General features: G+C 38.9%; 1 protein-coding gene across 5 annotated transcripts in view; it reads left to right on the plus strand.

Annotated features, from left to right (window-relative positions):
• Nucleotides 1-14647, plus strand: part of DLG5 (discs large MAGUK scaffold protein 5) — a 153500-nt gene that overhangs the window by 63163 nt on the left and 75690 nt on the right. For 3 of the 5 annotated variants that reach the window (XM_031956410.1, XM_012553933.3, XM_031956412.1), the window contains exon 2: nucleotides 1996-2064. The exons of the other annotated variants lie outside the window; for them this stretch is intronic. In XM_031956410.1, the coding sequence (XP_031812270.1) occupies nucleotides 1996-2064 (69 nt within the window). The remainder of the gene's footprint in view (nucleotides 1-1995; nucleotides 2065-14647) is intronic. 5 annotated transcript variants of the gene reach the window in all.

Consider the following 14647-nt stretch of genomic DNA (forward strand, 5'->3'; position numbering starts at 1 on the left):
AGCACGTCATTTGCCAAGTGAAGTTCACAGCCAGGTTTCTATCATCCATTACAATTTGTGTAAACAAAATTTTGTTCACTAGAGAGGGTGTTTTTGTGTGATATTTCTTTCCATTTTTCTGATTTTGGAAATAAGCCAGCTAATGAACTGCCTCCATCTAATTTGTAGCCTGCCATATTTTTGCAGTCAGAAGAAAGCCCTAGGTTCAAATCTCCCTGCTAACATATATTGGCTGCCCCACCTGTCTTTCACTTAGTTCTTCAGAGCCTCAGTTTTGTCATCTGTAAAATAATACACCTGGAACTTACCACCATCAGGCTTAGATGAGGCTTGACTTTGAAAACACGAATGCTAGTTACTGTGCTATTTCAGAATGTTTCCTGTTATTACCACAGTGCTTTAGCCCTTTGTTTTAAAAGTGCAGTATGAAAACAGATTTAGGAAACAGTGAATACAGAATACCTGCATAATCTGAACTGTTTCATGGAATGGTGGGCATAGTCTTACCTTGAAGGAAAAAAAAAATCTCATAATGGTAGGAACCCTTTTGTGTGGATTAGTTTATGTGTAACTTGCATTTGTGGTGTAAAAGGACAGAGAAGTGAATTAAAGTGCCTTAGTTTTTATGTGTTTATCTAGAGTTCTTGAAGGGAGGGACTGGGATCATATGATTCTTATGCTTTCAGAAGAAGGTAGTTTGATTTCTTCAGGAGGTGGGAGTAAATTTAATTTTGGATGTGGATTTATAGTGTTTGTGGATGGGAAAGGACCTTAAGAGAACATCCGGGACAATATACTCATTTTAGGTTGAAACAAACACTTATTAATTGTTCACTATGTGCTAGACACTGTGCTAAGTGTTTTATAAGTATTATCTCATTGATTCTTACAATAATCTTGTGAGGGAAGGCTATTATCTCCATTTTGTAGATCAGGAAATAGATGTACAGTGATAGAGTGATTTGCTCAGGATCATACCGCTGGGAAATGTCTGAGGCAGGATTGGAATTCAAGTCCTCCTAATTCTAGGCCTAGTGCTCCCTCCATTGTGCCGCATAGTTGCTAAAAGTGGTACACCAAAAGCAGTGTACTGGCATTTTATTAGGCGTTCCATCCACTACATTTCTTAGCTCCCTCTGTACAGGTGAGGAAACAGGCACTAAGAAAGAGCATCTTTTCCTGAGATCTGTCAATTTTTTTTTACTAATATTTGGATAGCCATATTTATATGATTGGTTGTAATCCTTTGTTCTTTATTTTACATTTTAATTTACATGCATTATTCTGAGAAGGAGTCCAATACTGCCCAAAGGAATCCATGGCATAAAAAAGATTAGGAACCTCTGCTCTGTTTGAGGTGGTACAACCCAATTAGGGACAGAGCTGGTCGTGGAACCTGTATCTGTTACTTCCATTGTCTTCCATCATTCTCCCTCCTGCCTGTTTTACATTCAGGCAGAGCTAACCCATAGATTGGTAGCCTGATGGAAGGAAGAAGTTGGATGACTTAGAATTTACCCTTGAAGCTTTGGGACTGGATAAGATCGCCATGGGAGAAAGTATAGGGAGAGAAGAGGAGCCAGGATAGATTCTTCACTATCCAAGGGATGGAAAAAGGAAGTAGAGCCAAGAGGTAAATAGTAGTGGACAAAGAGTTAGGAATAATCAAGTTAATTCTTTGTCTGGTAAGGCAGAAAAGGACAGAAGGAGGAGACTGTTAAACACTGGAGGGTCAAGGAGGGGAAGACTCAAGGTTTGGTGATGACGATGAGGAGATTTGTTTGGTGACCTTTGAGAGAGAGCAGTTCCAGAGGAATGGTGGGAGCAGAAGCCAGATTGTGAGAGGTTAAAGATTAAGGAGATGGGAAGCAGGTGGAAGCAGTGGCTGCCTAATTTGATTGGTTGTACTCTGGTCAACTGATAAGGGAGGCAAAAAGTCAGTCGGAGGAGGGACAAATTAGGGTTCTAATAATTTGTCTCCCCTTTCATTCCCAGGATCCACTTACAGTGTCTTGTCCATCATGCCCTCGGACTCAGAAAGCAGCAGTTCTCTCAGCAGTGTGGGTGAGTAGCACTCTGCCAGTGTGTCAGCCCTTCAGGAAGTGCCAGGGGAGCCAGAGCCCAAAGGTCTGACTCTGCCAGCCTCCCTGTTGGTCGAGGTGCCTGGTGTGTTTGTGTGAAGCCATAGGGACTGATGACATTACCCAGGGTGTAGTTCAGAGTTGACCTGGACCGTTCGGATTCTACCATTCAATGGAGTTTGCTCTAATAAGCAATTAGGGAATCATCTTAGAGGAGGAGGAGAAACCTGGCTGTAATCTTAAAATGGAAGGTGATTGTTGGGGACAATGGATGCTTTTCCATATCAGTGCCTTGTAGAGCCTGTAATTCTTCTCTGTAAGCCTGTCTGCACGAGCCAAAGTTCTTTTCTTGGAAGCACAGAATTTCAGAGTTGCATGTATCTTGAATGGCTGTCTAGTCTGAGTAGCAAACCCTTTTCCAACATAAGCAGGCTGTCATCATTCTTTTGCTTGAACATCTCCAACAAGAAGGAAATTAAGTATATCCAGAAGTGGCTCATTCCATTTTTGGACAGCTCCAATTATTAGGAAGTTATTTCTTAACATCAAGCAGAAATTTGCTTCTTTGCAACTTCTTATTGTTCCTCATTTTTCCCTCTGGGATCAAGGTGAACAAGACTAATCTCCCCTTCTTAAGGACAATCCTTTAAAGTCTTCAAGAAGTGGATATGGTAACATGTACCTATAAACCTATAATAATGCTACTGGGAAAAACTGATGCTGGAGGATGTCTTGGGCTCTGGAGTTCTGCACTGTGATGAGCTAAGCTGAAAAGCATCCATACTGTTTGGCGTGAATATAGTGAGCTTCCCAAAAGCTGGAACCATCAGGCAGGGGCAAGCCATCCCAGTTTGGAGATGGACCTTGTCAAAGCTTCCATGTCCATTAGAATGGGATAGGGCCCATGAGTGAATTAATTAGAGAGATGCAATCTTAAAAATAAAAATTCTTAAATATCCAACATCTTCCTTTGAATCTTTTTCTTTTTTAAGCTCAACAATTGCAGCAAAGTAAAAGAAATGAAATCAGATTTAAAGTCCTTACCTCTAAAATCTACAACAGTAATAGGATGAGATATTTAAACTTGGAAAGGAGTTCAACCAGCTCATTTGTAGATAAGGAAACCAAAGTTTTTAAAGAGGGGTTGCATTGTTGAGGCGCAAGTTATTTTGGTGGCTACTCTCTGCTAAGGACTCCCTTTCTAAAACCTGGATTTGGTATTAGAACTGGCCTGCCAAGCCATGCTCAAGAATCTAATATTCCACATTGGATTGCTTGTGTTTGGGGGTAAAGGGGGTGATTTCAGAATGTCTTAGGAGGTAAAGCCAACCATCTTTCCACTTTTTCTGATATTCTGTAAGAACAATGATAGTTAGTGTCTGTGGGTGCTTCTTTGAAGCTCTGTGGATAAAAGAGAAATCTTTTCTTTGTGTAGTGCCTTGGACCTCTCTAGACTTGGGGGCTGTGAATTTTTTATAGGCTCTCTACATTCATTGTTTTCCTTGGGTTTATTTGTACAGGAATTGTGTAGAAAGAGGACATAGGAATAGGGTCAGTCAGTGGCAAAATTGTGAATGGGACAGTGAATATAAGGTCATAGATTTTGCGCTGTAAGGGATCCCAGAGGTCATCTGGCTGACTTTTTAGGCAAGCAAACTGAATAGTAGAGATTAAATGATTTGTTCAAAGCCCTGTGAAGGTCAGGGCTAGCATCTAAACACAGATAGCACCATATGGTATGATAGAAAGAATTCTAGATTCAGATTCAAGAGAATTGGGTTTGAATCCTGTTTTTTTTTGTTTTTTTTTTCCCTCTTGGGGAAGAAACAGGTATATACAGAATTATAATAAGTATGTACAGAATAAACTCAGAGAAAACCAATACAAATAAACACATGTGGCTAATTGGAAGGTACTGTGGGGGTAGGGAACCAGGAAAAGCTTCTTGGAAAAGGTGCATCTTGAACAAAGAAGGATTCTATAAGGATTCAATGATGGCTCTTAATTCCTGTTCACTGCTTCCCAGCAGGACCCAGGGCTCAGAATGTTACCCTGGTCCCTCCTCAGAGGCGTAGAAAAAGTGAGCTCATTCTCACTAAAGGGCTAGGGATTTAATACTTTTCCCTAATCAAAGAACATTTAAATTTTAAAAGGGCAGAGGGTGATGTTGAAGCCAAAGGAAAATAATCATTAGTTTTAAAGTGTCAGATCTCAGCTGGTAATGCGTTTTTCCGAGTAGGGGGCTTTTCTAGTGCCCCTTCCTTTTCAGTCTGTCACTGACTTTTCCACTTACATCAGGAACATGAAGGAGAGCCAAGACTCATCCCTCAAGGCTCCTTTTCTGCTGTCACGGGCAGATGGGAAGCAGAGCTCACTTTTGGTTCGAGGAGCAGCATGAGCTTTCTCTGCTACGTGACCAGATTTTGACACTGAGAGGCTTGGAAGAGGGTGTGTGAGCTCATGCACAACACACACACACACACACACACACACACACACACACACATACACGCACATTAAGCCTCTTCTATTATTCTGTATTCATTCAGAGACTGGCCTTAGTTGCATATCTCCGGTTTTTAAAAATTTGATATATAACTATTTTTTATGCCTTTGGGGAACAATAGGATTATTTAATGTACTTTAGCACATTTAGTACTTTAGCAATAGGGCATTTCAGTAAAATGACTGTTTTAAATGATATATATATATGTGTGTGTGTGTTCATATATTTGTGTATGTACCTACATTCCTTTTTTCTTGCAAATCTTATTTGAACTGAACAGCCAAACTCTATCCTTTTCTAATTTCTACTGAGCAACTATGCTTTAACACTAAATTCAATTAAATACTTTTTAAAATTAATTTTTTTTTAAAAGCAAATATCTTGGGGCAGCTAGGTGGTGCAGAGAATAGAGCACCAGCCCTGAAGTCTGGAGAACCTGAGTTCAAATCTTCCTAGCTATGTGACCCTGGGCAAGTCACTTAACCCCAATTGACTCAGTAAAAAAAAAAAAAAAAAACCAAACCCAAAACCAAATATCTTTTTTTTAATCACCTACATTTCCCTGTATTTCTTTCCCTTGTCCCTTTCCCATTCTTTAAATATTCTTCTTAATAATCTTAATATTATTTATTTTTATAATATTTATTTAATTAAATAAAAATGATATATTCTTTCCAACAAAGAATAAAAGTAGAAAGGTATTTTTGAATGCCTTCCTCTGTGCTAGATAACTGTGCTGGTGTCGAGAATAAAAAACACAGCAAATAGTTCATGCCTTCATGAAGCTTATATTCTACTAGTGGGGATGTGACATGTTAGCAAATATGTAATAGTACAAAAGAAATTGAAAAAAGACAGAACACTTATAAGTTGAGGGATCCTGGAAGGCTTCCTGGAAGCAGTGGTACCTAAGATGAAACTTTTTATTTTTTTAAAGTATGTGTTGATTTACATTCAATCTCTGTAGTTTTTTTTTTTTTTTTTTTTTTCCTGGATGCATATGGCACTTTTTATCCAAAATCTGTTGGAATTGCTTTGGATCACTGATCTCCCAAGAAGAACCAAGTCTTTCATTGTTGATCATTGCACATTCTTTTTTTTTTCTCTAATAAATTTGTTTATTTTTAATATACATCGCTTTATGATTCATATTGGGAGAGAAAAATGAGAGCAAAAGGGAAAAATGGGAGAGATTAAAAAAAGAAAAACAGAAAAAAGAAGTGAACATAGCATGTATTGATTTACATTCAGTCTTCTTAGTTCTTTTTCTGGGTGCAGATGGCATTTTCTGCCCAAAGTCTATTGGGATTGCTTTAAATCATTGAACTTCTGAGAAGAACCCAATCTTTCATAGTTAATCATTGCACATTATGGCTGTTATTGTGTACAGTGAATTACTGGTTCTGTTTGTTTTACTCAGCATCACTTTGTACAAATCTGTTTAGGTCTTTCTGAAATCAGCTTATTCTTCATTTTTTATAGAACATTAATATTCCATTTCCTTCATATGACATAACTTTTTCAGCCATTCCCCAATTGATGGGCATCTATTAATTTTCTAATTATTTGCTGCCACAAAAAGAGCTGCTGCCAACATTTTTGCACACATGGGTCATTTTCCCTAAAGATGAAACTTAAGGGCAGAAAAAGGATTCTAAGGCAGAGATGAAGAAGTGAGTAGAATGTCTTTCAGGCATGGGGACAGCTTGTGTAAATGTAGGACAGGTCATAAAGAATTTAGAGGACAGCTTGTAGTTCATTTTGGCTGAATGAATGTGGACATGGGTAGACCAATGTAGAATTCAGCTCCTTCTGTCTTTTTAAAATTTTATTTGTTTCAATTAATGAAAATATTTTTTTCTTTCTTCCACTTCCATCCCATGTTGAGGGTGGGGGGAATGTGTGACTCTGTGTGTGTGTGTGTGTGTGTGTGTGTGTGTGTGTGTGTGCATTGTATCACCAGTCTTCTGGAATCATAACTGATCATTTTGTTGATTAGAGTTCTTAAATCTTTCAAACCTGTTTGTTTTTTACAGTTTTGTTGTTAATTTTTAAATTGTTCCCTGGTCCCACTTATTTTGCTCTATCTCCCATTTATAGAGATTTTCTCCGTTTTTTCAGAAATAGTTTTTCATAATTCTTACAGCAGGCTCTTTATAACTAAACCAAAAGGGAGTTTTTTAATTGAAGCATGATGTCTCAGCAACTAAAATTAATATTTTCCTTCTCATTAGGTTACCTTTTGTTGAGAATATCAGGGTGTAGGTCGATTAAGAGAAAAAGATATTGGGTGAATTCTACACAAACAAATGGATGTGGTTAAGTTAGGTTTTGTTACCCTTCACCTACATTTTTGGATTATTTTCCTGCCTTTTATCTTTCACATGCATGTTCAAGTAATCTTCCTAATAAATTTTACTGTGTCCCTGCCTTTCTCCAAATCCTTCCCTATTCCTATTGCCTATAAAATAAAATGTAAACAAGCATTTTTAGATCTGCTCTTGTATCATTTCTCATCATTTGACTCTATTCCCTGTTGCCCTTGAATCTATATGCCTTCACGCCCTCTGCATTTCCCTGCTAATTGTATTAGTAATGATTTCTGACCTTGTCTTCTCCTGTTCTGCCTTTGTATATCCTTAGAGGCTTTCCCTGATTCCCTCTGTGATGGTATGAGTTGGCTGAAAATCCCTTTTTCCTTCCATGTCTAAATCAAGCATCATCTTTTCCATGAAACCTTTCTTTCCTCACTCTTATTTTTAGGATTTTGCCTGGATCCTTCCTTTGTCATTATCACCTTCTGTCAGCTATTACCTTACATTATTAAGTACTTAGGAAGCACCTTCTATCAGCACATTACCTTATAGGTATTAGGTATTAGCACATTACCAAACAGCAGTTTGCCATTTCTTCCAGCTCATTTTACAGGTGAGGAAATTGAGGCAAACAGAGTGAAGTGATTTGCCCAGGTTCACACAACTAGTAGGTGTCTGAGGTCAGATTTGAAATGAGGAAGAAAAATCTTCCTGATTCAAGCTTGATGCTCTGATACCACCTGAATTCTCCATGGCAAGAGCTGCCCAGAAATAATTCTCCTTTTCTTTCATACCCAACCCTTTCTGAAGAACCAGGAATAAATTGAAAGAAATGAAGTAGATTTTCACTATTTGGAGAAGCAGAAGATGGGATTTGAGCTCAGTTTTGAAGGAAGGCAGGGAAAGGGGGCAGAGCAGTCCCAGGAGAGTCACAGAAATGGGAGATCTTATTGGTTTGAGCACTTTGGGAGTAGACCTGTGTAGCTGAATCTTTAGATGGAGGGGGCATCAGACAGGTTGTGTCTGTGTGGATCTGGGCAAAGTCACCCAAAAGCTACTGACCTGCATTGGAAGTACAGAGTTTCCTCCATTAGGAAATCCCTGTGCCAGTGAAATCATGGATCCTTAAAAATAACAGTGAATTCACTACATCTTTGTGAAAGGAAAGTATATCTGAGCAGGGGGAGAAGAAAGAGAGCTTTCTTTATCAACAGTTTTAAACAACTTGGTACAGAATTTCACACGTAATTGGGACGGGGATGTCAAATTGAGTATTCCAGGCACTTGTCTGTTACTGTTGGGTACCCACTTACGTCTTCAGTTTAGAATGGGGCTCATTTAACTCCTTGTATTTATTATAATGAAAATAGATGCTCACTCTAGAAAGTTCCTCCTTCCAGACTTGCAATCATTAGCACTAGGTCCACATTCTCTCTAAGTGTTGCGTTCAGTTGTCAAGACTTTCTTATTGAAGTTTCTCTGGACAGATTGAGAGTGGGGGGAAGGGGAAGGAACAGATCAATGTGGATATAGCACCTGCTGGTCACCAAGCACTGTGCCTAAGCCCTTTTAAAAGTATTTTCTCCTTTGGAAAGCAGATTTAGAAAGGAAACTAGCCGTGCACCTAGATGCCTTTGGACAACCTCAGGCTGCTGCTGTTGTTGCTGCTCAGGGATCATCTTGCTCCTTGGCCCTTGTCCTAGCTCTTCCCCAAAGGTTATATCGTTCTTGGAACAATTGGGCTTGCTTTTACTGCAGCTGACCCTCGCCAAGGAGCTGTCTCCTGGGGATGGAAAGGAGGAGAACTGGTTTCCAGGGTGAATACCTTTAGCCATGCTCACCTGATGTCGATTATTGTCACTCTCAGATATGTGGATAAAGTGTTCCTTCCTCTTCCTCCCAGGGGAGCTAATTCCGGGAAGAAAACAGGCAGAAAAGGAATCTGGGAAGATAACATTAATGACCAAAAAATGATTTAAAAAAAATCTGCAAGCTCATGTTTGCATCATCATTACCAACCAGTCTGTAATGTTTTCTAAACTCAGTTGTAATTTTATTGGTATGAGGAGCTCCCAGGAAGGAAATCTCTTTGCCAGTGCAGATTGGCACTTTTTCTGAAATCTAAGAGTTTTACAGAGTGTTCTAGGGCACTGGAAGGCTAAGTGATTTGGAAATCACAGTCAGTATGTATCAGAGGCAAGATATGAACTTCGACCTTCCTAACTTGGAGGCTGACAGGTCTTTATTCATGTGCCCTGTGTCTTTTGGACAGTTATAAATTAATACCTTCTGGGTCTATGTAGGAGGCTCAGTTTCCTTATTTGTAAAAGGGGAGTTAGAATTGAAAATAGAGATGATTGCTAATGTTGTGAGGATTAAATGAGATGTTATATGTAAAGTTCTTCATAAATATTAAAATGTTATTTGTATACACGTTAGCTGACATTGTAATCATTGATGTCTTTATTATCACTAACATCTCTAAGAATGTCTATTTCACTCATCAGGAAAGATTTCCAATCTACTTACTCCCACTCTGAGTTGTCCCTGTGGACTGCTTGAGACTTTGATGCACCTAAGCATCTAAATGGCATTTGCTATTACCATAAATAAAGCAAATCAAGCTGGGGTCACTAATGATGACAGTAAAGTGATGTCTCATCATCCCATCATGATATATAACTTAAATCCAGTCCAGGATGAATTTATTTATTTTTATTTATTTATTATAACTTTTTATTGACAGAGCCCATGCCCAGGTAGTTGTTTTACAACATTATCCCTTGCACTCACTTCTGTTCCGACTTCTCCCCTCCCTCCCTTTACCCCTTCCCCCAGATGGCAAGCAGTCCTATACAAGTTAAATATGTCACAGTGTACAGGATGAATTTATAAAAGAACGTATGTACAAGATTGTGTTTTGTGTGCAGAGAATAAGAAATATGGAAAACTAAATCAGACCCTGCTGTCAAGGAGCTTATGTTCTACTGACCAGTAGGAGCTATATAAAGGGAAGAGGGAGTAAGAAGATGAAGTTAGAGCCTTCTAATTTAAGTATTAAAGTTTTTTTCATTTTAGTAAGTTGGATTAATTGGTTTCCCTTGGCAACCCCTCTGTTCTTGCTGGATTATAGTAGACAGTAGATAAAAGTGCAGCTGTAAGGGAGATTTGTGAGCAGTAGATGGTAAAGAAAATTTACAGTTAACCGTAAAAGGGGAGATTGCAGACAGACAAAACAAAATATGTACAAACCCAACTACTCTTCCTCACCCTTTCCATAAAACCAAAATAAAATTCTTTCCTCCTTAAAAATCTAGAAAAGCATAGAAGTCTTGGGCTAATTGTTTTAGGAACATGTTTTTTTTTTTTTTTTTTTTTTTTTTTTGGTTTGTTTTTTGTTTTAATAAATTTAAAAGATCCAGTCAGGAATTCTGACTGGCACTGAGGTGTTGATTGAGTTTATCTCTGAGGGCACTACCATATTAATTATAACCCAATAAAATGTTTATAATGCTGAACTTTAATTATTATTAGTAGAAAAGGTTAAATGATGTCCAGGCTAGTTTGTGTTAACTGGATCAGGTAACATTCTTTAATACTTTGAGGAAATGGGGTAGACATCCCCCTGCACTGACCATCATAACCTGCCATTAACTTCATTGATTGTCTTTGAGAATGACTGGTCAAATAATTCATTTTCTCAGAGATGAATCTATGAGTTCATTCTGGCTGGTCTTCAGGTGACTGATGTATAATTTGTGGCTAGGTCCTCAGAACTTTTTCTTTTTGGCAACTTGACATATATTGTTTTTCCCTGGTAGATCTGTGATTTCATCACTGTGGAAGTTCCCTCCATATGAAGCAGATTATAAATGATTTCTATGGGACTCTTTCCTGTGGTGTCTTATAGGTGGTATACAAGGCCTGGAGCTACCCAACTTTCTCAAGATCTGCCTAGATTTTGCCTGTCATTGCAAGGTTAACAGTGAATGATTGTAGACTTAGAGTTGGAGGTAACCTTAAGAGCCATCTAAATCCAATCCCCTAGGAAACCCAGGTGATAGAACTTGCCCACACTCCTACATCATTCCATCCTAGGGCGACCAGGTTCCAAATCTAGAACCCAACAGGTAGGCCACAAGGTACTCTACTGGTGTAGACTACAGCCACGGAGAGTCACCTTGATGTGATAGTGAATCAATGAAGTGAGGCTGAGATGGAGGACTCAGTCTTATACTTTAGAAAATTGTTCATTAAAAATATAGAAAATAAAAGTATTTATAACTTTAATGATTAAATTTATGCAACCTGGAAAATTCATTCCTCTGTGGTGGCTGGAAAAAGACTGATAAAAGTGGAATTGGTAAGATTAAAACCCTGGCTCTGTTGCAATCCAATCTGTATAATCATTTAATCTCTCTAGCCCTCAGTTTCCTTTTCCATAAAATGATATATTGAACTCCTTTCAGGTCTATGATCTTATGATTTCATTTCTAAGAATAAATAAAATATTATGATGATGACTTTTAAATTCCTATATTGCTTTCTTTTTCAAAATATTCATATCTTATTTGATCCTCATAATAAACCAGTGAGTTTAGTTGGTCAGTCATTTTTTCAGTCATGTGAAGCTCTTTGTAACAACCCCATTTGGGGTTTTCTTGGCAGAGACACTGGAGTGGTTTCCCATTTCCTTCTTCAGCTCATTTTACATATGAGGAAACTGAGGCAAACAGGATTAAGTGACTTGTGCAGGCTCACACAGCTAGTAAGGTGTCTGTGGCCAGATTTGTATCCAGAAATATGAATCCTGACTCCAAAGTTGGCACTCTATCCATTGAGCCACCCAGTTGACTACTAATTCAGTCAAAAATTTGGAGTCAGAAAAACCTGGGTTCAAACTTTTCTGCTGATACTTAGTAGTTTTGAGTCCGTGGGCTGATTACTTAACCTTATCCATGTCTCAATTCACTCGTCTGTAGATGGGTATAATAATAATTCTAATACCTACCTCATATGGTTGTTTTGAAGTCTAAATGGCATAATGTATGTAAAGGGACCTGAAAACTTTTAAGTACCAATCAAAGATTAGCTCTTTTGAAGTGTTTTGCCTAGAGTTGCATCGTGAGCCTTTGTGCTCCCGTTTTGGGTTAGCCCTTCTTCCTCTTTTAGGACTTCACTAGCCTCCTCTGTGTTTATCTCTGCTCTACTCCAAAGGTTCCTAACTATTCCCCAATCTTTTTATGGCAGGCTCTTTCTTAGGGCCCTTGGCTTGTGATCCAGTTTTGTGTTTGGATTGCACTTCTATGGTATCTTTAACAAAAATCTTTACCAAGATGGGTGATTTTGGAGAGAGATGGGTGCTTTGGGGGAACTTTTTTCCTATCTGACTCTGGACAACTGATTTATCTCAGTGTATCTGAAGATTGGAGCCTATTAGTTAAATGATTTTCCTTCTAGCTTGAAGATCTGTGAAGAATTTGACTCAGTTTCATGATTCTATGATGATTTGGTGATTTTGAAGCAAAAAATAAAAATGCATTTATTAAGTACTTACTATATGTCTGTACTATGTTGGGGCTAAATAAGACTAGATAGTCCTCATCTTCAACTTAGCAAGTATTTATTACATTCCTATTCTAATGGAGGAGACAGCAAGTTTAAAATGACTAAATACAAATATGTACAAAGTAGTTAAAAGAAAGTAGTTTGAGAGGAACAATAATAGATTGGAGGAAATTAGGAAAAAGCTTTAAGCATGAGATCATAGGTCAATAGTTTCTTATTAAATACCTACTACTATGTGCTTGAAATTATACAAAGTACAGGGGATAGAAAGGGGCAGTTAGATGATATTGTGAGTAGAGCGTCAGGCCTGAGTCAGGAAGACCTGAGTTAAAATATGACTTCAGAACTTTAGTTACTAGCTGTGTGATGCTGGGCAATTCACTTAAGCCTATTTGCCTCAGTATCTTAATCTATAAAATCAGCTTGAGAAGGAAATGGCAAATCATCCCATGATTTTTGCCAAAAAAATTCTGAATAGGGTCATGAAAAGCCAGACACAAAACAAATGAATAAACTGAGATACCCAGCAAGGCAAAAGGCAGCACTTACCCTCAAGGAGCTTATGTTCTAAAGAGGGAAAATCATCATACAACTCAGCAAGGCAAAAAAAGTCAGCACTTACCCTCAAGGAGCTTATGATCTTAGGGGGAAGATCATCATACAAAAAAAGAAGTAGTTGGCCAGGAGGCTGACTAGGTGGGGGGGAAAGAGTAAAAGCCTGAAAGAGTGAGACTGATAAGCTGGCTCTTCCGGGATTTGGGAGGAGCTGATTCTCCATCTACACCAGTCAGAGGAGGGAGCGTCTTTCAGGGAAGGGGTATTGACAGGTATGAGTTAAGAGTTTCAGTCTTGATATGAGCTTTCAGGATCGTGAGATTCTACAGGTTCATCTGGAAGAGTTCAGCCAGGTAAGAAATGATAAGATGATTGTTCTTGGCTTCTGCCTTGATGAAAGTTGGGTGCTTATTGAAGAGGAGGATTCTGATAAGGCGAGTTTGCATTCCAAGCATGTGGGACAGCCGGTGAAGAGACAAGGAGGTGAGTGATGGAATGTCATGTGTGAGGAACCAAGAGAAATCTCGTTTGGCCAGATTGCAGAGAGAGGAGAGAATAATGCTAGCCATTGAGGCTAGAAAGATCGGTTAAAGAGGAGACAGCACAGGTGAAGAGGCCAGGGAAGGGCATTTTGTCTTGGGAGGTCCAAGGGTACATGAGTGGAACATCGGTTCTGTGCATCCCTCCCCATTCTCCTTGATAATTCTAGGCATATTATTCCCTCATGGTTGATTTGGGGGCTTGTTAGCCCTTCCTTGTAGATTTGTTTATTTAAGAGATCTTGAGATAGTGGACAAAGCTCTCATTCAGGTAGGAATTTTCCTGGTTGGTTGAGAGCCTTTATCTCCTGAAAGGTGAAATAAATGCCCCCATCAGCCTTTTTTTTTTTTTTTTTTTTTTTGGTCACATCTTTTCTTAATAGCTTTGGGTTCTTAATAGCTTTGGGTTCTTTGTTGCAATGCTCTGTCTTCTCATCTTTATAATGATAGGGTTGGGTTATGTCAATAGCCTACAACCTATTTTTTAGTTAGGAATGTATTTTTTGTCTCCTAGAAGTGAAAAGATGCCCTTTGTGCACCTGATCTTGTGGAGCCAAGCTATCATTGTGGCACAGAGATTAGGAGAAGATCAGAAGGATTGGCAGGAGAAATGGTAGCTGGGATCACTTTCTGGCAGTTGGATCAGAAACCAAGACTCTCCTGTTTGCTATATCCTCGTGTGTTCAGCTCCTGTTCTGCTGGGGCATGCTTCATTTAATTTTAGGAAAATTGAAGGGATTTGGGGGAAGCTTGAAACTGAATTTAGTAGTCAGGGCGAAGGTAGTTCTTGGCCATGACCGAGTCCTTGATAGGTAGGTACCCTGCAGCTCCTGAATTGGGAGCGAAACCTGAGTAAGGTGAGATGCCGTGGGACTCTGGCAACTATACGGGCTTCTGACAAAATCTCGTTTGAGAAGAGTAGGCAAGTTACTGTAAGGAAGGTTGGTGCTTTAGGGAATAGAACTGGAGCTTTGAGCCAGAGCATGCTGAAACAGATTGAATTGATGGAAGAGCCAAAGGGAATGAACTTGCCTCATAGCCTTCAGGAGTAAAGGACTCCTCTCTTTGGGCATGGTTTCTAAT

Source organism: Sarcophilus harrisii, chromosome 2 (genome assembly GCF_902635505.1).
Source record: "Sarcophilus harrisii chromosome 2, mSarHar1.11, whole genome shotgun sequence".
Taxonomy (NCBI): Eukaryota; Metazoa; Chordata; class Mammalia; order Dasyuromorphia; family Dasyuridae; genus Sarcophilus; species Sarcophilus harrisii.